Source organism: Mauremys reevesii, linkage group 12 (assembly GCF_016161935.1).
Source record: "Mauremys reevesii isolate NIE-2019 linkage group 12, ASM1616193v1, whole genome shotgun sequence".
NCBI classification, from domain to species: Eukaryota; Metazoa; Chordata; order Testudines; family Geoemydidae; genus Mauremys; species Mauremys reevesii.
This window is the reverse complement of record NC_052634.1, coordinates 331648-359335: the sequence shown is the minus strand read 5'-3', so window position 1 is coordinate 359335 and position 27688 is coordinate 331648. Positions and strand designations below refer to the sequence as shown.

At 46.0% G+C, this 27688-nt stretch overlaps 2 protein-coding genes across 6 annotated transcripts in view; both read left to right on the top strand.

Annotated features, from left to right (window-relative positions):
* The window catches only part of VPS11 (VPS11 core subunit of CORVET and HOPS complexes), a 33730-nt gene extending 19206 nt beyond the window's left edge, over window positions 1-14524 (top strand). For both annotated transcript variants that reach the window (XM_039496501.1, XM_039496500.1), the window contains exons 9-16: window positions 85-228; window positions 701-889; window positions 5548-5709; window positions 8498-8637; window positions 10065-10267; window positions 10841-11012; window positions 11282-11504; window positions 13462-14524. In XM_039496501.1, coding sequence (XP_039352435.1) covers window positions 85-228; window positions 701-889; window positions 5548-5709; window positions 8498-8637; window positions 10065-10267; window positions 10841-11012; window positions 11282-11504; window positions 13462-13626 — 1398 coding nt within the window. In that variant the 3' untranslated portion in view covers window positions 13627-14524. The remainder of the gene's footprint in view (window positions 1-84; window positions 229-700; window positions 890-5547; window positions 5710-8497; window positions 8638-10064; window positions 10268-10840; window positions 11013-11281; window positions 11505-13461) is intronic.
* A 2323-nt stretch (window positions 14525-16847) lies between these two features.
* The window catches only part of HMBS (hydroxymethylbilane synthase), a 30951-nt gene continuing 20110 nt past the window's right edge, over window positions 16848-27688 (top strand). For 2 of the 4 annotated variants that reach the window (XM_039496503.1, XM_039496502.1), the window contains exons 1-6: window positions 16848-17018; window positions 18142-18290; window positions 18496-18631; window positions 21200-21363; window positions 21492-21739; window positions 22752-22953. In XM_039496503.1, coding sequence (XP_039352437.1) covers window positions 16871-17018; window positions 18142-18290; window positions 18496-18631; window positions 21200-21363; window positions 21492-21739; window positions 22752-22953 — 1047 coding nt within the window. In that variant the 5' untranslated portion in view covers window positions 16848-16870. Of the gene's footprint in view, window positions 17019-17179; window positions 17234-18122; window positions 18291-18495; window positions 18632-21199; window positions 21364-21491; window positions 21740-22751; window positions 22954-27688 lie in introns of those variants that run through there. The other 2 variants (XM_039496504.1, XM_039496505.1) reach the window with 2 other exon arrangements.

Sequence of the window (27688 nt, the reverse complement as noted above, 5' to 3'; positions counted from 1 at the left end):
TGATAGGCCAGATGTCTGCAAATCCATATCAGGCCTATCTCTCTCCCTCTCCCCCAGTAATCCCCCATCATTTCCTCCTTGCAGACCAGTGAGAGTGAGGTCCACTTTGATGTGGAGACAGCAATCAAGGTACTCCGTCAAGCAGGTTACTTTTCCCATGCTGTGTACCTGGCAGAGAAGCATGCACACCATGAATGGTTCCTCAAAATCCAGCTGGAGGACATCAAGGTGAGAAGATGCCTTTAACCATTTCTGTTTGATCCCTATATGGTATGAAAGCCTCTCTTTGTCAGGAATGCTCCTCCATGCAGCATGGGACTCTAAGCTGCTTAGGGCATAATTGTGCTAGCAGTACGAACAACCGCTAGTATTGTGCACTAGTCAGACTTGCCTCTGAGGCATATAAGTAATTACACAGGGCTTAAATGTGCTCTTGCTTCAGGTGCTGCTACTGGAATAGCTGTTTTGTCCTGGATCAGTGCTAGTTGTCCATCTGGCTGCCACCATCTCACCCCACAGATGGTCGCATTTCATTGGTGGGCAAAGTTATCGTTTGGGATACCTTTTTTGGTTGGTTGGTTTTAAATCAAATACTGCATTGTTTCCCTGCATGTTGGCTATTGTGCAGAGAGGGCTTTGGCTTTTGTATCTGAATTACAGAAGGTGGTACCATGTGACTCTCTCCAGCTCTCCCTTGCAGAATTACCAGGAGGCCTTGCAGTACATTGGCAAGCTGCCCTTTGACCAGGCAGAAAGTAACATGAAGCGGTATGGCAAAATCCTGATGCACCATGTCCCCAATGAGACCACGGAACTGCTGAAGATCCTATGCACGGCCTACCGGCCAACAGGAGACCGTGAAGGCTCTGGGATGCTGGAGGGGAAAAAGGTAAGATTTGGGTAACTGAACCAGTGTGCCCTTGAGAGGTTGAGTGAGGGAGATGTAGCTAATGTGATGATTTCATAGCTGACAAATATGACTAGAAAGTGTTGGAGCAAAGGGATGTTTCTCGTGGAGACATGGGGTCACAGATGCCGTAAGAATCCTAGTGCTTTGTTCCATTGCTATTGAAGACTTAACAGACCGGGGGGGGGAGTCATCCTATGGTATTAGGTAGGTCTGAAGACTCATGCATTGCATTAGAAAAATACTGAAACCTTTGGATCATGGGAGAGGTGGCATCTTTACTACCACTACCTGTATATTGCTTCTTAAGTGAACAAGAAGCTGGAGACCTCGGGTCTGGTCCCAGACTGATCTCTCCTCTCCTCTCCTCTGGGTAAACAGAGGCAGTGGTGAAGTGACCAGCCCAAGGTTGCACAATCAGTGGCAGAGCTGTGACTAGAACAGAGGAGCAGTAGCTCCAAGGCTCTGCTTTAAGCACTAGGCAACTTTCTTCACTAGTTCCTACCCCTCTCTTCCCAGACTTCTGCACTGGAACATATGAGCAGAGCCCAGCCTCCCATCACCACCCTAAGGGGTGATGTGTTGGCAGAGGCTTTGGAGCAGGGAAATTGAATTGCTTGGGCCTTTAGGTCCCATCAGCACCCTCTAGTTCCCCACCACTGCATCCTAGTCAATGGGACACAAGGGTCTGTGTGGCTTCTGTTCCCTATAAATGTTGGGAAGGCCCACCAGCTTCCCCCCTTAGAGATGTCTCACAAGGCCTCTGCTTCTCTGAAGGAATTGGGGAGAATTGGCAGCAGGGCAAGGGAGCACTCTCCTTCAGAGTCCTGGGTCCCTTTCATGTCCTCTGACATCAGCAGAATTGTGAACTGAACTTTGAAAGTGCAAGACAGTGGTGTGGGGGTTGGGTGCTGATTGGGGTGGAAAGGAAAGTGAGACAACAGGCATTGAATAAGCAAAAATAGTGGCTATAAAATGTAACCAGATGGACTAATAATAAAGTGAAACACTTCTGAGTGATAGGAAGGATGGGAGAAGGGCCCACTGGGTCAGTAATAGGGGAACATGTAGGAGATGGGGGAGTGGCTGAGTTGGGGAGAAAGGTTTTATTTAAAAGAACCTAAGATTTGTGATTTTGATGCCCTGTTTGTTTGTCTGACCATCACTGTTTGCCTTGTCTGTTTAGATTGTAAGGTGTTTGGGGCAGAGACTGTATCATCTTATGTGTTTGTACAGCGCTGACCACAATGGTGTCCTAAGCCTCATTGGGACCTTTATCTGTGATAAAATATTTAATAGCAATAGACACCTGGGAAATTCTAAAGGATCATTGTTCTGCACTGAGCAGCTCTAATTCCACCAAGATCACCCGAAAGGGAGTTTCCCTCGATCTAAAAGGCACAAGTTTGAATTTCCAGTGTTTGGATCTGCTGCTTGTTGAAAGAGATTCTACTTAGACTAGGTGGGGAGTGTACCCCCAAGGTGATGCCTGGAAGCCCTTGGACCTGCTGTGCCCCCAAACCGTTCAGCTGGGTTGGCTTCCTACACTGCTTTTGCTGATAACACCCAGCCAGCCCCCTCTGAGCCCTGTTATCACCCAACATCACAGCAGGAGGCGCAACATACCTGAGTGCTTTACCTAAACCAATCATGGACCCACAATGGAGGCACCAACCAATTTCCCAGCTGCCCAGCCTCGCACCCCTACTGGAGTATAAACCTAGAAGTATACTGTCTGCACTTCACAGGGATCTGTACAGTGAAAGCTCTTTAAATTAGTCTGCTTCCCCCTCGATGTGGGGAAGATATGCCCCAAGCCTTTGTTAGCTGAATTGAGATTTTCCCAAACACTTCACTCAAAAACATACTGGTTAAGATAAAACATAAAACAAAACAAGTTTATTAACTACAGAAAGATAGATTTTAAGTGATAATAAGTGATAACAAACAGATCAAGGCAGATTACCTAGCAAATAAACAAAAAAGCAATCTAAGCCTGATATACTGGATAGGATTTGAATCAAACAGTGTCTCACCCAGTTAGACAGTACAAGCAGTTCACCAAGTTTCCATACACAGGCTAGAAATCCCTTTAATCTGGAACCAACACTTCCCCCAGTTGTCTTTATTCCTCAGGTGTTTCCAGGTGTTCTCTTGTGTGTGGAGTGAGGTTCCGTAGTGATGTCCCTTCCCCCTTATATAGTTTTTTCCATGTGGTGGGAACCCCTTTGTTCCAAGCTAAATTCCCAGCTCAATTTGGGAAAAAATTCAAGTACCAAAATGGAGTTCAATATTATATGATCTGATCACCAGCCCTTGCATTCTCCTGATGAGTCACAGAATCATAGACTATCAGGGATGGAAGGGACCCCAGGAGGGATCTAGTCCAACCCTCTGCTCAAAGCAGGACCAATCCCCAACTAAATCATCCCAGCCAGGGCTTCGTCAAGCCTGACCTTAAAAGCCTCCAAGGAAGGAACAGCAAAGAATCCTGTGGCACCTTATAGACTAACAGATGTTTTGCAGCATGAGCTTTCGTGTGTATATACCTTCTTGGATGCAAAGCAGGAAATTTCCAGGGGCAGGTGTGTATATATAAGCCAGCAAGAAGCAGGCTAGAGATAACGAGGTTAGATAAATCAGGGAGGATTCCACCACCTCCCTAGGTAACCCATTCCAGTGCTTCACCACCCTCCTAGTAAAAGAGTTTTTCCTAATATCCAACCTAAACCTCCCCCACTGCAACTTGAGACCATTGCTCCTTGTTCTGTCATCTGGTACCACTGAGAACAGTCTAGATCCATCCTCTTTGGAACCCTCTCTCAGGTAGTTGAAAGCAGCTATCAAATCCCCCCCCCCCCCTTCTCTTCTGCAGACTAAACAATCCCAGTTCTCTCGGACTCTCCTCATAAGTCATGTGCTCCAGCCCCCTAATAATTTTTGTTGTCCTCTGCTGGACTCTTTCCAATTTGTCCACATCCTCCTTGTAGTGTGGGGCCCAAAACTGGACACAAAACTCCAGGTGAGGCCTCACCAGTGTCAAATAGAGAGGAATGATCATGTCCCTTGATCTGCTGGCAATGCCCCTACTTATATGGCTCAAAATGCCATTAGCCTTCTTGGCAACCAGGGCGCATTGTCGACTCGTATCCAGCTTCTCGTCCACTGTAACCCCTTGGTCCTTTTCTGCAGAACTGTTGCCTAGCCATTCGGTCCCTAGTCAATAGCGATGCATGGGATTTCTTTCTTCTTCCGTCCTAAGTGCAGGACTCTGCCCTTGTCCTTGTTGAACCTCATCTGATTTCTTTTGGCCCAATTCTCTAATTTGTCTAGGTCCCTCTGTATCCTATTCCTACCCTCCAGCGTATCTACCACTCCTCCCAGTTTAGTGTCATCTGCAAACTTGCTGAGGGTGCAGTCCACGCCATCCTCCAGATCATTAATGAAGATATTGAACAAACCGGCCCCAGCATTGACCCTTGGGGCACTCCGCTTCAGACCGGCTGCCAACTAGATTTGGAGCCATTAATCACTACCCGTTGAGCCCGACGATCTAACCAGCTTTCTATCAACCTTACAGTCCATTAATTCAGCCCATAATTCTTTAACTTGCTGGCAAGAATACTGTGGGAGGCTGTATCAAAAGTTTTGCTAAAGTCAAGGAATAGCACATCCACTGCTTTCTCCTCATCCACAGAGCCAGTTATCTTGTCATAGAAGGCAATTAGGTTAGTCAGGCATGACTTGCCCTTGGTGAATCCATGTCTGTTCCTGGATTTCACTGTTAAGCCAAATTGGTTGCCTGCCATATTTACTATTCTTTCTACGTCGGGATGGTTTGTTCCTGCAGCCTCAATAAGGATTCTTTCAAATACAGCCAGCTCTCCTGGACTCCTTTCTTCCCTCTCATGTTATTCTCCCAGGGGATCCTGCCCATCAGTTCCCAGAGGAAGTCAGTCTTCTTTTCTGAAGTCCAGGCTCCGTATTCATCTGCTCTCCTTTCTTCCTTGTGTCAGGATCCTGAACTTGACCATCTCATGGTCAGTGCCTCCCAAGTTCCCGTCCACTTTTGCTTCCCCTACTAATTCTCCTCTGTTTGTGAGCAGCAGGTTAAGAAAAGCTCTGCCCCTAGTTGGTTCCTCCAGCACTTGCACCAGGAAATTGTCCCCAACACTTTCCAAAAACTTCCTGATTGTCTGTGCACCTCTGTGTTGCTCTCCCAGCATAGCATAGCAGCCATTATCCATAGGCTGGCTGAAGCATCCACAGGTGTGGACAAGCCTTTTCCATGGCTATTGTCTTTGTTGATGGGCCATTAGCACTGTCTAGCCTCTTCATTGTTGTACCTGAAAGGCTAGCAGTGGGTGCTTCCAGCCTTACATCATACTTTAGTAACTCTCACATAGCAAGATTTCATAACTTCACATATGATGATAGCACATACAATCCAACAAGATATTAATGTTTAGCAGATCAAGACTTGTAAAAGGATAGCTCACACAGCATGCTTTGTACAAATCCATATAATAATTACATCACTATGAGGAAATATGGGGTGCTTTGGGGTGCTGAGTGCCACAGAGAGACGTGCACTTGGGATTGGACAGTGTGTCTGACTTTCTTTCTGGCTTGTGTTAAAGGCTAATTCTGAGGAGTTCATTCCAATCTTTGCAAACAACTCCCGGGAGCTGAAGGCTTTTCTGGAGCACATGACAGAGGTGCAGTCTGACTCTCCGCAGGGCGTCTATGACACACTGCTGGAACTTCGACTCCAGAACTGGGCACATGAACAGGATCTGCAGGTTTGAGCTCCTTTCACCCTGTAGCTAGAGAAGGGGCTTTGGCGGGCCCACCATTTCTATTGGCATCGTTTTTCAATCTCTAAGCCAATGGTCCCCAACCTTTTCCTCTGGCGGGCGCCAGAGGAAGGACGCTGCGGCGGTGGAGCACCTGCCGAAATGCCGCCGAATTTTGGCAATGATGTCGCTTGCCGTCGACAAGTGATGTCATCGAGAGGCGTCTCACTGAAATTCGGGGGTGACGCCTCTCGATGACGTCATCTGTCGATGGAAAGCGGCGTCATCGAGAGGCGTCACCCCCGAAATTTGGGGGCGATGCCTATTGATGACGTTGCTTGCCGTTGACAAGTTGCGTCATTGAGAGGTGTCGCTCCTGAATTTCGGGGGCGACGCCTCTCTATCACTTGCTGGCGACAAGGTCGTCATCGAGAGGTGTCGCCGCTGAAATGCCGCTGAAATTCGGCGGCATTTTGGCGGGTGCTCTCCCGGGGGCCAGGACGCGGGCGCATTAAGATGCTCCTGCGGGCGCCGCGTTGGGGACCCTTGCTCTAAGCTCTACTCATATGGTTTTAATACAGGGTGACCTAAGCATGCTGTGCTGGACAGATGAATGGACAAACCAGCACAGTCCATCTATTACATTTCTATTAGGTTAGGCTGGACTCAGTCCCTAAGGGTCTAATTGATTCTGGGTGCTGAAAAATCATGACCCCTTGGGAGAGTGCCTTGTCTCATTCACCTGCACCCTTTTTGTTCTGAAAACTGACTCCCAGCAATCATCTTGATACTGCTAATCAAGGCCAAGGAGAATTCCTCTTATTTTTTTAATAGGGAAAGGGGAAGAACAGAGCGAACTCCCCCTTCCTCTCCCCCAGGAGAGCTGCAGGGTAGATGTCTGGTCCTTGGGGTGTCCCAAATTGAGATGTCATTAGAGGAGGTTTTGGAACAAATTGATAAACTAAACATTAATAAGTCTCCAGGACCTGATGGTATTCACCCAAGAGTTCTGAAGGAACTCAAATGTGAAATTGCAGGACTACTTACTGTAGTCTGTAACCTATCATTTAAATCAGCTTCTGTACCAAATGACTGGAGGATAGCTAATGTGATGCCAATTTCTAAAAAGGGCTCCAGAGGTGACCCTGGCAACTACAGGCCAGTAAGCCTTACTTCAGTACTGGGCAAATTGGTTGAAACGATCGTAAAGAACAAAATTGTCAGACACATAAATGAACATAATTTGTTGGGAAATAGTCAACATGCCTCACCAATCTGCTAGAATTCTTTGAGGGGGTCAACAAGATTGGGGAGAAAGGAGATACAGTGGATATATATCAGAGGGGTAGCCATGTTAGTCTGGATCTGTAAAAGCAGCAGAGTCCGACAAAGTGGGTATTCACCCACAAAAGCTCATGCTCCAATACGTCTGTTCGTCAATATGGTGCCACAGGACTCTTTGCTCCAGTGGATATAGTGTTTTAGGTTTTCATAAAGCCTTTGACAAGGTCCCTCACCAAAGGCTCTTAAGCAAAATAAGCAGTCATGGGATAAGAGGGAAGGTTCTGTCATGGATTGGTAACTGGTTAAAAAATGGGAAACAAAGGGTAGGAATAAATGGTCAGTTTTCAGCATGGAGAGAAGTAAATAGTGGTGTCCCCCAGGGATCTGTACTGGGCCCAGTCCTATTTAACATATTCATAAACAATCTGGGAAAAGGGGTAAACAGTGAGGTGGCAAAATTTGCAGATGATACAAAACTACTTCAGATATTTAAGTCCCAGACAGACTGTGACGCACTACAAAAGGATCTCACAAAACTGGGTGACTGGGCAACAAAATGGCAGATGAAATTTAATGATAAATGCAAAGTAATGCACATTGGAAAACATAATACTAAATATACAATGATGGTGTCTAAATTAGCTGTTACCACTCAAGAAAAAGATCTTGGAGTCATTGTGGATAGTTCTCTGAAATCATCCACTCAATGTGCAGTGGCAGTCAAAACAGCGAACAGAATGTTGGGAGTCATCAAGAAAGGGATATATAATAAGACAGAAAATGTCATATTGCCTCTATATAAATCCATGGTACGCCCACACCTTGAATACTGCATGCAGATGTGGTTTCCCCATCTCAAAAAAGATGTATTGGAATTGGAAAAGGTTCAGAAAAGGGCAACAAAAATGATTAGGGGTATAGAATAGCTTCCATATGAGGAGAGATTAATAAGACTGGGACTTTTCAGCTTGAAAAAGAGCAACTAAGGGGGGATATGATAGAGGTCTATAATATCATGAGTAATATAGAGAAAGTAAATAAGGAAGTGTTATTTACTCCTTCTCATAATACAAGAACAAGGGGCCACCAAATGAAATTAATAGGTAGCAGGTTTAAAACAAACACAAGAAAGTATTTTTTCACGCAACGCACTGTCAACCTCTGGCACTCCTTGCCAGAGGGTGTTGTGAAGGCCTATACTATAACAGGGTTCAAAAGGGGAGCTAGATAGCTATTGATGGACCTATCTTCCATCAATCTATTAGCCAGGATGAGCAGGAATGGTGTCCCTAGCCTCTGCTTGCCAGAAGCTGGGATTGGGAGACAGGGCATGAATCACTTGATAACCTTTCTGTTCATTCCCTTTGGGGTATCTGCCATTGGCCACTGTCAGAGGACAGGATACTGGGCTTGATGGACCTTTGGTCTGACCCAGTATGGCCGTTCTTATCTTGTTAATTTGCCAAGCTCCTGGAGCTTAACACTCTATTTGGTTTTGTCTCCTTTGCAGATCAAAGAGAAGCTGCACAGCGAAGCCATCACCCTGCTGAAGAGTGGAAGGTTCAGAACAGTTTTCCATAAGGCTTTGGTACTGTGTCAGATGCACAACTTCAAGGATGGTGTCCTCTACCTTTATGAACAGGGCAAACTGTGAGTGCTGCTTCCCTTCCAGGGACTGAGCCTTATTGGTTTAGGCACTGGACCACAAGCCTTTATGTACTGTTGTCAGAGTGGTACCGGTGTGGTGCTCTGCTTTCTCCAATGTTGATATCACTCGGCTGCATGCGTGTGTTCCCTCTGTGTGCTGCCCCAGCTCTTCGAAGATAGCTGACACAGCAGACCCGACAAGAACCCCCAATAACCACAGAGTCTAGTAAGATGCAAAGTCACGTCGACTAGGTTTATTGCGACCTCGGACACAATGGCAGTTCCCCGTAGATTACTTAGTCTACCGGGCATACTACGAGAAAGTGCCTCTTGGCAATGGACCCGGCTCAGTCAGTGGCGGGACTTTCCTCTGCCCCCTAGGCCGGACAAAGACACCGCCCCAGGGATGCATTCTTATACACAGATACAAACAAGTTACACATCACACCTGACGTATTGAGGGGCCACCCCTCTACGCAGCAAGGTTCAACCTCTCTACGTGTTTAGGTGCCGCCTTCTACTTGTACATGTTGGTTCGATCAAAACAACTCTATCCATCATTTTACCCTTTTGCCCCTGTCATTGGGATGGGCCAGCCTGTTCTTTATTATCTGTGTGGAATGTGCAAGTATGTGAATGTTCAGTACCTTTTAGGTACGTATCAGCCCTTTCCTTGCCAGCTTCTGTGAGCAGGGCCTGCCTCTGGCTCACAGCTTAACTTGGCTTTATGTTAGCAAAGTCTTGACCATTATTTTAGTTCAGGCCTCTGATACCAAGGTTTATATCTTAGGGCCTCCTCTTACTACATGTACTACAAGAGGAAGGTAAGGGTGTAAGGGTCCTTTGAAAGCCTCAAAGCAGGGATCTAGGTCAGTTACCAAGCTGAAAAACTAAACTGTGTCTCTGCTGCTGTTTTTTCAGAGGAGTGGTGTACTGTAATGTAGAAGGGTCTAGCTGAACTGGGGCTTTGCAGTAGTGTTGGGGAATTATGTGGCCAGGTGACAGGCTGGGATCCCTGCAGCAGTGAGTAAGGGAGAGGTGGGCTGACATAAGAACATAAGAACATAAGAAAGGCCGTACCGGGTCAGACCAAAGGTCCATCTAGCCCAGTATCTGTCTACCGACAGTGGCCAATGCCAGGGTGCCCTGAGGAGTGAACCTAACAGGCAACTTAGTTTGTTTTTTTTGAAGTTTTTTTTCTTCTGCTTCTGCTTTATCTTAAATCTTCTTGAGTTTAGTATATCATCTCAAACTTTGCCACCTCACTGTTTACCCCTTTCTCCAGATCATTTATGAATAAATTAGGACTGACCCTTGGAAACACCACTAGTTACCCCTCTCCATTCTGAGAATTTACCATTAATTCCTACCCTTTGTTCCCTGTCAGCTGACCAACTGACCTGCTCTCTCCCTGGCTCCCCTTTTTTCAGTTTCCAACAGATTATGCATTATCACATGCAAAATGAGCAGTACAGGAAGGTGATTGAGGTGTGCGAGTTGTATGGAGACCAAGAGACCTGTCTCTGGGAACAGGCCCTCAGCTATTTTGCCCGGAAAGAAGAGGACTGCAAGGAATACATCACAGCGGTACTGAAGCATATTGAAAACAAGAACCTCATGCCTCCACTGCTCGGTAATGACAAGACGTACAGCAAGGAAATAGGGCTAGAATGAGCTCTCTCTGGACAGAGAGTTTGGAGGAATGCATTAGTCAATGCAGCTTGAGATGTAGCTAGTCCACTAGCAGCCTGCACCATAGGGAGGGCACATACCAGTGATCCCTGATTGAGGGGAGGGCTTACTAATTCTAATCAAGCTTCACAACCTGCCTGTGACTAAGCAATATCCCCATTCAGTCTCTGTGCCTTGGTTTCCCCTTTGGTGAAGTGATGTGCCCAAGACAGACTGTGAACTGGTGACAAAACTGGAATAGAATCCAGGTCTCTTGACTCCCAGTGTCCGGCTCTAAACACCTCCCCGTCATCTATTTCTGGAATCTCCTAAGCACATTGGTCACTGGAACCCACAGTTTCCCTGTCTAATACCGTCTAAAGTTTAGAGTTTTAGTTAAGAGTTTTGTAATTCAGTAAAACCCTGAGCCCTTCGGTCTTTGGATGGCATTTCAGAAAAGACCAGTCCAGATAAGACCAACACAGCTGTTCCAGCTCTTGGTTCATTTCTGTATTAATGTGCTGGTTATTCTCAGTTGTGCAGACTCTGGCTCATAACTCCACGGCTACGCTGTCTGTGATCAAGGATTATCTTGTCAACAAGCTGCAGAAGCAGAGCCGCCAGATTGAGCAGGATGAGCAGAGGATTCAGAAATATCGTGAAGAGACCACAAGGATCCGCCAGGAGATTGAAGACCTCAAAACCAGGTGCAGGAGACTCTCACTCTCTCCCTGGCTATATAAAAATCTAGTTTGAGCATCCTATAGTGTGCATCCCCAAGGTCTCCTCCTGTTCTATTGCCGGTGGTTGAGTGAGCTTGATATGGGTTTGGAGATCTAGAGGGAAAATCCTGCCTTCAGCAGCTGCTCAGATGCACTGACTCTGGGGTGTCTTACGTTGGGTAGTCCTATATCTTTATTTTCTTAAGAAAAATCATATTCTGTCTCTCTCTCCCCCCACCCCCAAATTGTCTCAGTCCCAAGATCTTCCAGAAAACAAAGTGCAGCATCTGTACAAGTGCCCTGGAGCTGCCTTCAGTCCACTTCCTGTGTGGTCATTCCTTTCACCAGCACTGCTTTGAGAGTTACTCAGAGAGCGATTCAGAATGTCCCACCTGCATGCCAGAGAACCGAAAGGTCACAGATATGATCCGAGCCCAAGAACAGAAGAGAGATCTGCATGATCAGTTTCAGCATCAGGTAGCGGTATCATCATCACTGCCCTTTCCCCTTTATACCTGCTGGGTTTAAATCTCTGCTGTGCAGGGCTGGTAGGTTTGTAGAAATTCTGGTGGTGCCTAGAATACCCAGATCCTGCCCCTTCAACTCCACCCCCCACCTACCTAAGGCTATGGGAGGGAATTTGGGTGGGGGGAGGAGGTCTGGGGTGCAGGCCCTGGGCTGGGAAAGGGGATTAGTTCTGCTTTGAGCAGGGGGGTTGGACTAGATGACCTCCTGAGGTCCCTTCCAACCCTGATATTCTATGATCTATGATTAGGGTGCATGGTCTGGGAGGAAGTTTGGGTGCAGAAGGGGTGAGAGGTTGGGCTCTGGGAGGGAGTTTGGGTGGGGGAAGGGTCTGAAGTGTGAGGTGCAGGCTCTGGAATGGAGTTTGGGTGTAGACTCTGGGAGGGAGTGCGGAGGGCTGGGGTGCAGGCTCTGGGAGAGAGTTTGGGGGCAGGAGGGGGTGTGTGGGAAAGGGGTGGGGGTGCAGGCTCTGGGAGGGGGTGGGTGCGGGACTCCTGGGACTTACCTGGGACTCCTAGGCAGGGCAGGGAGCCTCCTCATGCTGCTACCCCCAGGCACTGTCCCCGCAGCTTCCTATTGGCCGGCAGCCACATGAAGCGAGCAGGCAGGAAGCCACTCCTCTCTGCTACGCTGCCAGTGGTGGGGGCCCTGGGCCGTTGTAAATTGCCCGGGGAAGGCATGGAGGGGGGCGCCTGGGGGTGGAAGGCTGGGCCAAGGGAGAGACCCAGCTTCAAACAGTGCTGGAGCTGGGCCCTGGGCCAGGAATATTCCTGGTGCCCAAGCGCCATGGGGGCCCATAGAACTTGCCACCCATGCTGCTGTGAACAGTATGTGTTAATATACAGAGGAGTTCAGGCTCCTGTGCTGTTTGTGAGACTTGGGGTACGTCTTCACTACCCGCCGTATCAGCGGGTAGCAATCGATTTCTCGGGGATCACTATATTGCGTCTCATCTAGACGCGATATAGCGATCCCCGAACGCGCTCATGCCGACTCCGTAACTCCACCAAAACGAACGGCGGTAGCGGAGTCGACATGGGGAGATGCGGACGTCGATCCCGCGCTGTGAGGACGGTAAGTAATTCGATATCAGATACTTCGACTTCAGCTACGTTATTCACGTAGCTGAAGTTGTGTATCTTATATCGATTTTTCCCCCATAGTGTAGACCTGCCCTTACTGAGAACAGGAAAGGATGAAGCGACTTTGCAAACAGGCCCTTATTGAACCTGAATTGTGGAGCATTGGTAGCTGAATGACTTGTCTCTGAGGTGCCTTCCATACCAAAGGATTCTTTTGTGCTTTACAAATGGCGGTATCTAGAAGTAATTTCCCTTCAGTTGTCACTGAAAGGCATCCACCTGTAGGATGGAACATGACAGCTGTGCAATAGCATACAATAACACTGCACAACAGTTTGACATGAAACTATAGTGAAATTGAAGTAGGTAGAAAATAGTTGGTCAAGTTGGCCAAGGCAGGTTTAAGACCGTACAGATAGTCTCTCCTATCAGACCTTTTCTAAGCAAGGATTTAAAATGTTAGAATTTGTAGCTAATCTATTCAAACAAACACATCTGAAAAATCAAATGTAGACAAGGCAATATGTACTTTAACATATGCTAAGTTGGTGGTGTTCAAAAGCATAGGGATCAATTTGATTTGATGGCACATGATTTAAATGGAGATGAACTGAATATTTAGGTGAACATGCGGATAATCGGGAAGGCTGAATATCCTAGCTGCAGAAAATCTTTCTTGAGGTGTGTGTTAGTATAAGAGCTTATGTAACGCAAATGCTGCAAAATGAAGTGACCAAATATGGTTGAGATTGCAGCAGATGGAGCATGAGTGCCTTTGGAGCAGGATCCCACCCTCTCTTAATGAAGCTTCTTTTTGTCTTTGACAGCTCAAGTGCTCTAATGATGGCTTTTCTGTTGTTGCTGATTACTTTGGTCGTGGGGTTTTCAACAAGCTCACTCTCATCACGGATCTGCCCCCAGGCAAATCAGCCACAACTATTGAGGCTGGCCTGCAGAGGGAACTCCTCATACACACAAAACGCAGCACCTAAAGCCATGCCTTCCCTGGGACGCCTCCCTTGTGGATCTTGTACTATACTTATCTTAAAGACTCTGTAAATTAGTTGCTTCTTGATGTCTTTCAACCCCTCCAATGAACTGGCATGGAACTTGACTGGAGAGGACATGCGCTCAAGTGGCTATAAAACTACCGTGTTGTTGGGATATATATGATGCAAAGAACGGTGCACTTTCTGGGAGGGTTTGAGTACAGGTCATGGTGCATAGCACCCCTCTGACAGCCTCACAGTGCCTTAAGCCCTGGGCACACCAACCTGTCTGCAACTCTACAGGGCAATCTCTGGTGTCACATTTGCACAGCACAAAGCCTTTTGCAGCAGGTTTCCGCTGGGCAGTAACTGATTGTCCTGTGGGCTGGGTTAGCCAGTGTTGCAGCTAATTACCACTACACTAGCTTGGCAGAACAGAAGGCTATGAAAAATATGTGGGTTTCTTGCCCAATGATCGAGTGCTGTGTGGTGTGCTTGTCTTGTGTTTTTTGTTGATTTGTTTTTTAATTTGTTTGTAGACCAGAGATAAAGTCCGGTGATCACTGATGGAAAATCAGAGTTTGGGGCCAGATGGTCTTTTAGGGGTGTAATTGCTTCATTTGGTTGCTCTGAGATTATTTTATGTAATGAAGAATGACCTAATAGGCATGTAGATAGAAATTCAACTAAAATGTGAGTTCAGAATTTCTCCTGGCAGCTGCTCGACCCATGTTTCACCTGTATTAAAAATGACCTCACACAAATTCAGTTGTGCTGTAACTGTCTTTTAATTTAAAGGTTAGAATTGCTTACTATAAGACATTTCTTGTGTACATACTTTGAATTTATGCATGTTTTGTAGCTCAAAGAAATGAGAACATAGGCTTTTTCTGAATGTGAACTGACTGTGTGATGATTTAGGGATATAATCTGCCCTGGAGGGGCCCCTGGAGTCACAAGTTGTGTATCTGAAAAGAGAAGAAAATACACTTCTTCATAACAAGTTAAATGTAGGGTTTTCTCCTATAGAAATGCAAAAAATGTTTTTCACAGTGCATATTAATCTTATCTATATATAAAATAACTTCCAGTCCCTCACTCTGCAACAAAGACAAATCCTAGGTCCACTAACTGCACATAAGCAATTGTCAGAAAATCCCCTCTATTTCTATAGCACGGCGTTGCTGAGCTATTGATTATATTGATCACTTAAGAATTCCCTTATCCCTGTGAGGTTTGACAGGTTCTTTTCCCAAGATCAGGCCCAGTATTATTAAAATTACTGCTGAGTTGGGAACCTCAATGCATGGAACTTCAATGGTGGGTGCTGAGCACCCATTGGAAGCCCCCCGTCAGCTCACCCCCAGCGCCTCCCCCCCGCTGGCAGGCTCTGTGGATCAGCAACCCCCCATCCCTCTGTGCATAAATTTAGGGCCTTACTTACTTTTATTTAAACCCCTGCTTTTTACATAACACAACAGATAACATGGAACTGCCTTCTGTTCAACTAGCATATGGGCCTTTGGGCTGTTCTTTATGCAAATGCCCTGGTTTTCTAAGAGCCCTGGTATTTAGGAAGCTCAGCTGGGCTTTTTGTGTTTTTGTGCAACTGAGCACACTGGGCCAAATTCATCTCTGATGTAATTGCAGTGAGACCACTGTGGTTTCAGCAGGGATGACTTTGACTTTCTGTGCTTAATATTTTTCTCTATGTGGAAATCACTGTTCTAGCAACATAACACTATTTCCTGCTGCTGTTTTGTGTGTGTTTACATACAGCTACTAGTGACTTTTCTTTCCTATACTTCCAGAGTGTAGCTAGTGCTGCAGGGCTATTCTGAGGGCGCCTGTCTCCCAACTCACCTCCAGCTGTGTGAGGTCCACCACCCATTGTTCCATTAGCAGCAGCAGCCCTAGCTTTAATATGTAAATGCAGACTGTAAAGTCCCTTGTGTGCTTGCCTAGTGGCAGCATATGAAGTCCTTTGCATGTGCTCCAGGGGAAGAGGTCTATATACTTCGCCGTAGCCCGGCAGTGTGAGGCCCTGGCCTCTATGTAACTATCACACACAGGCATAACAACACATGAATGAAGATTCTTACGTATTTAATGGGCCATGGGGAGGTGTGATGTAATTCCTGGTTTCATAGGTAAAACACTAGCAACAAAAAACTGCCTTTCTTTCCCCCCACTCAAGACCAGGAAGTCATCGGGCCTTCAAGTTTGCCATGTGGTAGAAGAGAGAGGCTTTTGCTTCTTAGTAAACCTCCAATAAAGAAACAGTTACTTTGAAATCCAACATTTGCAAAATGAGAAAGCAAGAAAAAAAATACAATTATCACAACTGTTATTGTTTTATGTGTTCTAGTCTCATAAATTAACATGATTCTAGAATGGGAGAACTCAAGTGGTTTTAGGTTAAAACAAAAATGTGTATTTTTGTATGTGAAATACTTGCTTGTTGTTAGCAGGGCTGCATTATTGTAATCTTAATAGGGTCCATTAAACTAGCTACCCCAGGGATCCATGATTTTAGGCTTTTTAAATAGTTCTCTCTACTGTTTGGGCCTAGGCCCTTCCCTGAGATTGGTTTGGAGTGGTATGTGCAATAACATTAAAAAAAGCGATGCTGCGGTATTGAAGCATTATCCAGCTGTGAGCCATGCCCTCTATGACCATCTAATAAGTGTTATTGAATAGTGTTTCTTCTGGGATGACCAGGTATCCCTGCAGCACTGCTGACTGGGAGCCACCAGCGGTAAGCCTGAGCCCCTCAAAATCCCTTATCTCCACCCCAGAGCCTGCACCCCACTACCATAAACCACTCTGCCACCCCTCCCAGCCTGGAGCCCCTCATCCCTGGCCTTGCACCAGACCCCTCCTGCACCCCAACCTCTTGCCCCCAGGCCAGAGCCCCTCCTGCACCCTGCACCGCTCATTTCTGGCCCCAGGCCGGAGCTCACGGCCCCAGTTAGAGCCCTGAGCCCTCCCTTCCCCCTCCCACACACCTGCCCAGTGCAGGGGGGGGGGGAACGTAGTGAGAGGGGGGCAGGGCCTCTTGCGCGCATGCTTCACTTTCCTCCCGCCGCTGCGCGCGCGAAAACTACAGCTCCCGGCAGCGGCGAGGCGGACAGCGCCTGCGCAGCGTCCCACGTGACGCCCCGCCGCCGCCGCCCCTCACGCGCGCAGGGAGAGGGGGTCCTCGGCGGCCCGGTCACCTGACCCCGGCTCGGCTCTGGGCGTCAAGATGGCCGCGTACCTGCAGTGGCGCCGCTTCGTGTTCTTTGACAGGGAGACGGTGAAGGAGCCGGCCGGGCCCGACGCGGGGAAGCCCTTCGCCCTTCCGCCGGGCGTCACCGTCTGCGACTCGGGCAGAGGCAGCCTGGTGTTCGGGGATATCCTTGCCCGGGCTGCTGAGGGGAGAGAAGCGGGGGGTCCCCGCCCCCGCCCCCTTGGATGCTGGCGGGCAGGGAAGGGGTCGGGGCGCCTTTCCCCCTCCTTGGGCGCCAGCGCGACGGGACGAGCTTTAGGAATGGCCAAGCCCGCAGCCGGCAGCGTAGGGATGAGCTCGCTCCCTGTGGCTGGCTGGTGCTGGCCTGTTCCGCTAGCTGTATGTCTGCTTCACCCCCCACGCGTGTCCATCGCACGGGCACCGAGCGCGCCCCCGCCACGCGCAGCCCACGAGTCCAGGGCTAGTCTGAACGCCAGCCGCTTACTGCTGGAGGAGGGTGCTTCCGAGTGGGGCTGAGGCGCATTGATGGTGCGGAGTGGAAGAAACTTGCTCTCCCACCACCTGTGCTTTACCTGTTTGGTGGAAACATGAAATGGGAAGTGTGTGAGTGATATATAATGCAGTCAATTTCCTAATATTTCTCCTTTATAGAAAGAGCATTTTGGGTAGTTAACTGGGCTATGGTAAGCATTCCCTGAAACCACTAGGAGTGGTTTTGCGGACCTAATGTGTGTGTTTGGAATCCATCAGGCTTTAGGAAGTGTAGCCCATTTTCTTTGTTGAAGACACTTGTGAATGCATTCTGCGTGGCTAAGAATTACCGTTGGTAAGAACTAGAAAGAGTACAATGGGCAAAAATATTTAATCTATGTACTAGAAACCAAGTGACCACCTGCATCTTGAAATACACTATGGGTTCGCTACAGTAAGGTTCTGAAAGCCTGCCGGGAGCTGTTTCTCTTTAGGAGTCAAAAGTGTTTAGTACCTCGCAGCATTGGGCCCTAAACTAATAGTAGGATGTCTGTTAGGTGTGCGCAGAGCTGTTGCCTTGTTTTTCAGTTGCCCTTTGGCATATAGAAAATGTCTGCTTCTTCCAAATCCCACTTACCTGCATGTTAAAATGTTCACTAAATATTTTGTTGCCCTGTGATCACCTCAGTTTCTGAAACAATAACTAGTATGAGTATATTTGGCCAGCTGCCACTAATAAGGGTAGCTTAAGAAGGGTTTGGTTGTGATATGTGTGGCTTCATTTTTTTTCTCTGAGTACCTTGACTATCATCTACATATGGAAGGTCAGATCTGGTTCTTGTCACACTCCCTTCAGCTTAGCAGTTTCCAGGCTTACAAGCTGAGGGTGACTCACCTGTACCAGCTGAAGCAGCACAGCATCTTGGCTTCTGTTGGTGAAGACGAAGAAGGCATTAACCCGCTGGTAAGTCAAATGACAAAGAGGACGTGAGTCCATCTTGTGTGTTTTTCTGAGGGAGAACCATGTATTGGGATTAGTTTGGGAAAGTCTTGGGGGTGGGGGAAATAATGTACTAATTTTTAGCCCTATGGACTTAAAAGGTACCAGGTTTTGGCCCCAATATACCTTAAAACCATATCTACTCACATTCTGTCTGTGTTGTTTGCAGGTTAAAGTCTGGAACTTAGAGAAACGAGATGGTGGGAATCCTCTTTGCACAAGGATTTTCCCAGCAATACCGGGTAACAAACCTACAGTTGTCACCTGCCTAACTGTCCATGAGAATCTTAACTTCATGGCTATTGGTAAGTGAAAAGCAAATGCCTCCTGAAGATGCCGAACAAACTCTGAAGTTAATATGATGGAATGAAAATGGGTTGGTCCTACAGAAGGCAGCGTAGAGTGTTCTGACATTTTCACGTCACATGGTTTTCATTCTAAAGAGAATGTACCTGACGCTACTTGAGAACGCCAATAATTACTTGCTAAAGTTTGGCAAATCTTGATTTTTACCATAATTTACTTGCAAAAAATTAATGCTTTATTGAGGTTTAAAGTTTAGGTACATACTCTCTTTAGCTGTATTGCAAATTTTTATTTAAATTAACGGGGTTTAAAAATGATTTAAAAAAAAGAAAAGGACACTTGGGTAATTTAGATTTTGTTCAGGTGGAGGAGAATGAGTTTTGCAATATGGCAATACCAGGCTATAAAATATCTAGGAAAGATAAAGAAGGTCACACTGGTTGGGGAGTGGCATTCTATGTTAAAGGAGCCATAGTCAAATAAGGTGCCAATCTGAAATGAAATAAACTGCACCATAGACACACTATGGATAGAAATTGCATGCAGGGCCGGATTTATACCTTATGCACCCCTAGACACAGCTTCTTCAGCACCTCCCCCCACCACTTACAGCTGACAATCACATAGGTAGCAAGTAGGTGCTACTTTACTGCACAGATTTCTTCCTTGACTTCTGCTTCGCAAACACGCTGATGAGATCCTCAAAATCCATATATTTTTAAAAGTTCTCCTTCAATAGCTGTAATGTAATAATTGGAGATATACCAATCTCCTAGAACTGGAAGGGACCTTGAAAGGTCATCAAGTCCAGCCCCCTGCCTTCACTAGCAGGACCAAGTACTGATTTTTGCCCCAGATCCCTATGTGGCCCCCTCAAGGATTGAACTCACAACCCTGGGTTAGATCCCTCCCCAAAGGACCCCAAAGTTAAAGGGGTCCAGGCTTCTGACTCTCGGGATCACCAGGGTCAGGGCTTTAGACTCAGAGGGAGTGCTGGGGCTCGGAACTTCAGCCTTGCGGCTCTGTTCCCAGTGTCAGCCCCGGAAGGCAGGGTGCTAGGGCTTGAGGCTTTAGCTACGAGGGGAGTGCTAGTTTCAGCCCCAGCGCTCCCACCATAGCTAGAGCCCCGGCGCGCCCCTCCCCTGCTGAAACTGGGAGCGGAGCTATATGAGCTCTGGCGCCCCCGCCTCCCAGGCAGAAGCTGGGAATGGAGCTGTGGGGGTGAAGTCCCGAGCTCCAGCACTCCCCACAGATCTAAAGTCCTGAGCCCTGGTAATTCTGAGGGTCAGAAGCCTTGATACCCCCCAGAGCCCTGACCCCCCACCCCACCTGTGGCAGCGGTCCCAATCCCCCCGTCCCCTCGGTGTCTGAAGTCCGTAAGGTCTTGTCTGAAGTTGTGGCCATTTCAGAGTTATGGACAACCTCCATTCCCGAGGTGTCTGTGACTCTGAGGTTCTACTGTATCATTGGGTTGTTTATAAGTTTTTTAAGATAAGTTTACGCTAATCACTTTGAACCATGTATGTTTGAACTTTTAACCCACATTTAGGTGACCCTAGAACGCCGGTGCCCCTAGGCACGTGCCTACTGTGCCTAATTGGAAATCCGGCCCTGATTGCATGCTTGACTAAAAAAAGTATAGCAGTAGGCATAGGCTCTCAACCACTTGACAAAGATGGTGACAGCGATTCTGAAATGGTAATGTTGGTTAGAGAGGCTCCAGAAGCAGAAAGCACTGTTATAATGACTGGGTAAATGTCACATTGGGGCATGCTGCTGAGATAAAATTTTGTGACAGCATGAGTGACTGCTTCTTGGAGCATCTAGTTCTGGAACCCACAAGGGGCAGATGAGCACGATTTGTTGGGGGAAGAGTTAACACGGCTTTTTGTAAAGGAAAGTCATGCCTCACCAACTTGGATTCTTTGAGGGTGTCAACAAGCACTTGGACAACGGTGATCCCGTGGATATAGTGTACTAGGACTTTCAGGAAGCCTTTGTTGAGGTCCATCACCAAAGGCTCTTATGCAAACTAAATAGTCATGAGATAAGAGAGAAGGTTTTCTCATGGATCAGTAACTTGTTCAAAGACTTGTCCTAAAAATGTGACTTTTGACCAACTGGTTTCCTTCCATTTTACAATGTTGAGTTTTATAGTGCTTATTATGTACATGTGTCGCGCTGTGATTTAAACCAACTGTTACACAAAACTGGTTCCAGTCAGCTAGGCATCTGCTGTAGCGTAACAAAAGAAAAAGGAGCAGTGGGAGAAAATAAACCATAAAGAGAGCGTGTGTGTAAGAAACAGAGATTAAACTTTCTCAAACAGTAAGGCTTTTCACTGGGCCAGGAGATGGCCGTGAAAAGGTCTTAGTAGGCCCTGCTCAAGAAGGAAGTTTGATACATGGGTCTGTGAAATGAGAAGACCATGGGACCACCCCAGTATGCATATCTGTCTGGGAAACAACAAGGAGGATCCAGCTGACTACAGCTGCCGTGGACTTAATACTAGTATATGTTTGGAAAGTGCCATAGACATAAACGGTTTAGTCCTTTTTCTTCGACAGGTTTTGCAGATGGAAGTGTTGTGCTTATAAAGGGGGACATCACACGAGACCGACACAGTAAGACCCAGATCTTACATGAAGGCAATTACCCGGTCACTGGCCTTGCCTTCCGCCAGTCTGGGAAAATGACCCACCTTTTTGTTGTCACCACGGAGAACATCCAGGTAAGATATTGGCTTGACAAAGCTGTAATGGAGGTCAGACTCTGGCCCACTGATTGTGACAGCTCCTGGTTATTTATCACCAATCTGCGGTTCGATATAATCTCTGAAAAATCATATTTCATTCGCAGTCCTATATGCTGTCAGTGAAGGATTATCCTCGTCTGGAGCTGGACACACATGGTTGCGGTTTACGCTGCTCCACGCTCAGCGACCCCTCCCAGGACCTCCAGTTCATTGTGGCAGGAAACGAATGTGTGTATCTGTACCAGCCAGATGAGCGTGGCCCCTGCTTTGCCTTTGAGGGCCAGAAGTTGCTCGTTCACTGGTATCGGGGATACCTCATCATTGTTTCCAAGGACCGGAAGAGCTCTCCAAAGTAAGACTCCGGGAAGCAGATGAGTCCATTTTACATGTATTCACTGTGCAGTTTTTGTTCTTTGCAGCTCTCCTGCTGTTTTGTTGTGCAAGGCTATTGTGACACAGAGCCCCATTGCTCTCAGCTGGCAGAGGGCTCACTGGTCTGTGACAGCAACTCCTAACAGGCCTACTGCTTTCATAGTATTCATTCAGAAAGATGGGGTATTTAAATGGTTGTGCTCATTGTCGTAAATGTTGGTACGACTGCTATGTAAGGAGTTGTGTACATCCACTGAAAATATGTTCTGATCTTTGATGAACTTATGCTTGCTTTCATTGTAAGTATAACTCAGTGCTGTAGTATTGTACGAGATGCTGCTCCTGAGTTGAATCATTCAAGATGGTGTGTACACTGTTGCCTCAGGGATAACGAACCTCTTATTACTGTGAGCGTTCTGTGATTAAGGAGCTGAACACCACAGGGGAATGCTTCGAAGGGGTTTGGGGACTGGCGTGCACCTGTCGTTCACCTGCAAGGCAAAGTAAGGGGTGACATAGCCCAGAGGAGATGGTTTGGGAGCTAACAGGCTGGAAGTGTCAGGGAGCCGACACCCAGTTAAGCAGCAGCAAGTATCTCTCTATCCGGAGGCAGGGTGGGTAACAAGGTGATTCTCAGTCCTGGGCACCCTGAGATTCATCCCAGTGTTGACTGACATTACTGTGGCATGTGATTAGTATTAGAGCCCCGGCAAAGGCTGCTATGAATTCAGCTGAATCTACAGAATCCAGTCATTGCTCCTGGGATAGTGCCATGCACCACCATCCAGATCCAGTGGGATCTGTCACCACCCTTTTATAACTCAGATATGATTTCTCCCATCTAGTATATGGACTAACATGCAATATACTCACATGGTTGTTCAAAGGTTTGTATCCCAGCTCTAAATGTGTTAAGGAGACGCTATTTAGAATGTGATTCAGAAATCCAGGGGCACATGTGTTAATCTCTTCCTCTTTCTTCTGGTATCCAGATCAGAGTTTGCTGGGAGCGACCCACAGAACTCTGACAAGCAAATGTTGAATGTCTACGACCTGTGTAACAAGTTCATTGCGTACAGCTCGGTCTTCGATGACGTGGTGGATGTCTTAGCAGAGTGGGGGTCTCTCTACGTGCTGACTAGAGATGGGAAGATCCATGTGCTTCAGGAGAAGGATACTCAGACCAAACTTGAGGCAAGCCACCTTCTTAATCTGTGTTTTATGGCTTCAGAATTGTAAAAGCTCCACAGAGTAGAGGTCGAGAAGCCAGCACTTTGGACAACTGAGTTATATATTAGCAGTATATATAACTGGAGGGGAGGGATAGCTCAGTGGTTTGAGCATTGGCCTGCTAAACCCAGGGTTGTGAGTTCAATCCTTGAGGAGGCCACGGATCTGGGGAAAAAATTGGTCCTGCTAGTGAAGGCAGGGGACTGGACTTGATGACCTTTCAAGGTCCCTTTCAGTTCTAGGGGATTGGTATTGATTGGTAAGTATCGTTGTTGCCTTGCTGCAAGGTGGGTGAGGGACCAGTAGAAGATATGACTTCACTGACATTGTCTGTAAGTGAGTTATATAGCAGATGAGCTAACAGCTTTTCTGCACAGCCAAGGCATTGCAGACAATTTAGTATCTTATGCAGACCTGTATAGGGCTTTGGACAGCATTGAGTGGAAGGAACAACTAGCCTTGTTGACGTTTACCTGGTGAGGTGCGTAGCAGGTGAAATATATCACTGAGTAGATCAGAAGGGTCAAAAACCTTGTTCCCTGTGTTTGGATTTATTTTCAGATGTGGCAGATTCTAATATTTTATTTAAAAAAAAATAAATTCTAGTTCTTGTGGCTGTGAAGGAAACTTCTCAAATATGAACCAAAAAGAATGCGTCAGTTTATAGTCTTCCTGAATCTGCAGACAGTCACAATAGCTTTGAGAGATATGAATTCTTCCGTTAATCTCATGGTGTATTAATTTTTAAGCCTTATTATGACACTTGAATGTAAGCATTAATTATGTAATTGATGACCAGTTAGTGAGTGGTATGGGGAAGGAGATGAGAATGAAACACAAGGAGGTGGGAATTGCTGCTAAAAAAGAAATGCAGAGGGAAGAGAGGAGGAAATACCTGAAGACCAGGTTGAGGGACGGAAACGGAGAAAGGAGGATAAGGCGGGAAAGGAAACAAAGGGCGGAAATAATGGTGTAGCTGAAGGGGGAGCAGATTTCCCTGTTGTGTGAGACTGAATGTGACAATAAGGGACTGAACAAATAATTACTGACAGTTGTGTTATGTAAAAGCCAGATTCTACTACTGATTTCTGTGGTAACCTGCCATTGTTCTCCGTGGAAGGTCTGTGCATCGAGGGGAGCGTGTTGTCCTGAATATGTTGTTTGACCTGTGGACTGTAATTAAAAATTATATTTGGCCCTTGCCAAAGAATAAATTTGACGTCTCCTTCCAGAGATTTAACCTTTCCGATTTGTGAGGCTTGCGGGGCTGAGGAGAGGCCCATATGTGGTGTAGGGAAAGGAGGTATAGGGACAGAGATGATTATTGTGGTTAAACGTAAGAGTGGCCATACTGGGTGAGACCAGTGGTTCATCAGGTGCATTATCTTGTCTTCTGACATTGGCCAGTGGTGGGTGCTTCAGAGGGAATGACAGAATAGGGCAATTACTGAGCGATCCAGTCCCAGCTTCTGGCAGTCAGAGGTTTAGGGACACCCAGTGTTGCGTTCCTGACCATCTTGGCTAATAGCCATTGATGGACCTCTCCTCCATGAACTTAGCTCATTCCTATTTAAAACCATTTGTTGTTTTGGCCTTGACTACATCCCCTGACAACGACTTCCACTGGTAAACTATGCATTTTTTGAAGAAGTACTTAATAGGGACACTATTAAGGGCTCAAAAACAAGCTATTCTGCTGGGTAGGAAAGATAGAAAATGTGGCAAAAGACCAGCTTGGCTTAACCACGAGATCTTGCATGATCTAAAGAATAAAAAGGAGTCATAAAAAATGGAAACTAGGTCAGATTACAAAGGATGAATATAGGCAAACAACACAGGAATGCAGGGGCAAGATTAGAAAGGCAAAGGCACAAAATGAGCTTGAAGTAGCTATGGGAATAAAGGGAAACAAGACGACTTTTTATCAATACATTAGAAGCAAGAGGAAGACCAAGGACAGGGTAGGCCCACTGCTCAGTGAGGAGGGAGAAACAGTAACAGGAAACTTGGAAATGGCAGAGATGCTCAATGACTTCTTTGTTTTGGTCTTCACTGAGAAGTTTGAGGTAATGCCTAACATAGTGAATGCTTATGGGAAGGGGGTAGGTTTAGAAGATAAAATAAAAAAAGAACAAGTTAAAAATCACTTAGAAAAGTTAGATGCCTGCAAGTCACCGGGGCCTGATGAAATGCCTCCTAGAATACGCAAGGAGCTAATAGAGGAGGTGTCTGAGCCTCTAGCTATTATCTTTGGAAAATCATGGGAGACGGGAGAGATTCCAGAAGACTGGAAAAGGGCAAATCTAGTGCCCATCTATAAAAAGGGAAATAAAAACAACCCAGGAAACTACAGAGCAGTTAGTGTAACTTCTGTGCCAGGGAAGATAATGGCGCAAGTAATTAAGGAAATTATCTTAATAATGTTATCCCTTTGTAAATGTTCAATGTCAGCTTTGGATTTAACTATCTTGAGTAACTTTATATCATCAGCAAACTTTGACACCTCACTGTTCATGACCTTATGAATATGTGGAACAGCATAGGCCCTAATACAGATCCTTGGTGTAACTCACTATTTACCTTTTTCTGCTGTGAAAATGAACCATTTATTCCTAACTTTTGTTTCCTGTTCTTTCATCAGTTACTGATCCATGAGAGGACCTTCCCTCTTATCCCATGACTGCTTACATTGCTTAAAAGCCTTGGTGAGGAATGTTGTCAAAGGTTTTCTCAAAGTCCAAGTACACTGTATCCACTCAATCACCCTTGTCCAGAATATTTGTTGACCCCTACAAAGAATTCTAATAGATTGATCAGTGTTAACTCTTCTAACAAATTGTGTTCATCTGTGTATCGGATAATCATTTTGTTTACTATAGTTTCACCCAATTTACCTGGTATTGAAGGTAGGCTTACCTGCCTGTAATTGCCAGGATCACCTCTAGGGATGTAAATACCATTTAAAAAATTTACCATTTAAACTATTAAAATTATATCGCTTCATCGGTTAACCGTTAACCAATGAAAGGGAGAGGGGCTGGGGTCACTGGGGCTGACCGGCTGGGGCTCCTCCAGGGTGGCTGCCACTTACCGGTTAACCATTTAACCTTTTACATCCCTAATCACCTCTACAGCCTTTTTTTAAAAATTGGCATTATATTAGCTATCTTCCAGTCATCTGGTACAGAGGCTGATTTAAGCAATAGGTTACTTACTACACTTAGTGGTTCTGAAATTTCATATTTGAATTCCTTTAGAACTCTTGGGTGAATACCATCTGGCCCTGGCAATTTATTACTGTTTAATTTATCATTTTGCTCCAAACCCTCGTCCACTGACACCACAATCTGGGCTAGTTCCTCAGATTTGTATGGTTCGTGTGGGAATTTTCCTCAGGCCCTCTGCAGTGAAGAGGGATGCAAAGAATTCATTGATCTTCTCCTCAATGGCCTTGTCTTCTTTGAGTGTTCCTTTAGCATCTTATTCGTTCAGGGGCCTCAGCAGGCTTCCTGCTTCTGATATACTTAAAAAAACTGGCTGTTAGTTTTGCATGTCTTGCTAGTTGCTAATTAGGTCTGTCAAATTATACTTTTATATTGGACTTGCCAGAGTTTGTTCTTTTCTGTTTTCCTCAGTAGGATTTGACTTCCAGGTTTTGAAGGATGCCTTTTTGTCTCTGCATCTTTCACTCTGTTTAGCCATGGTGGCATTTTTTTGCTCCTGTTACTGGTTTATTTTTTCCTTTGGGATATACATTTAGTTTGAACCTCTATTATGGTGGTTTTTAAGAAGTTTCCATGCACTCGCAGGCATTTCACTCTTGTGATTATTCCTTTTAACTGCCATTTAACTAGCTTCCTCATTTCTGTGTAGTTCCCCTTTTTGAAGTTAAATGCTACTATGGTGGGCTTCTTTTGTATTTCCTCCCCACAAGGATGTTAAATTTATTTACACTGTGGTCACTATTACTGGGTGGTTCAGCTATATTCCCCTCTTGGACCAGAACCTGTGCTCCGCTCAGGACTAAACCAAGGATTACCTCTTTACCTTGTGGGTGCCAGGACTAGTTGCCTCAAGAAGCAGTCACTAATAGTGTCTAGAAACGTTATTTCAGCATCCCTTCTGGGGTGACATGAACCCAATCAATATGGGGATATTTGAAATCCCTCATTATTATTGAGTTTTCTACTTTTATAGTCTCTCTCATCTCCCTGAGCATTTCACAATTACCGTCGTCAACATTTTGGTCAGGTGGTCGGTAGTACATTCCTACTGCTATATTCTTATTATTCAAACATGGAATTTCTATCCATAGAGATTCTGTGGTACAATTTGGTTCATTTAAGGTTTTTACTATATTTGATTCTGTGCTTTCTTTTACATATAGTGCCATTCCCCCACCAGCACAACCTACTCTGTCATTCCCATATATTTTGTTTCCTGGTGTTACAATGACCCACTGATTTGTCATCATTCCACCAAGTTTCTGTGATGCCTGTTACATCAGTATTCTCGTTTAACATCAGGCACTCAAGTTCACCCATCTTAGCATTTTGGCTTCTTGCATTCGTATGCAAGCACCTATAAAATTTGTCAGTATTTAGTTGTCTGCCTTCATGTGATGTGATCAAATGGGAATAGAAAAATATTGACTGTTTCTCTTTGGGTGTATAACCATACACCTGCTAAAATAAACACT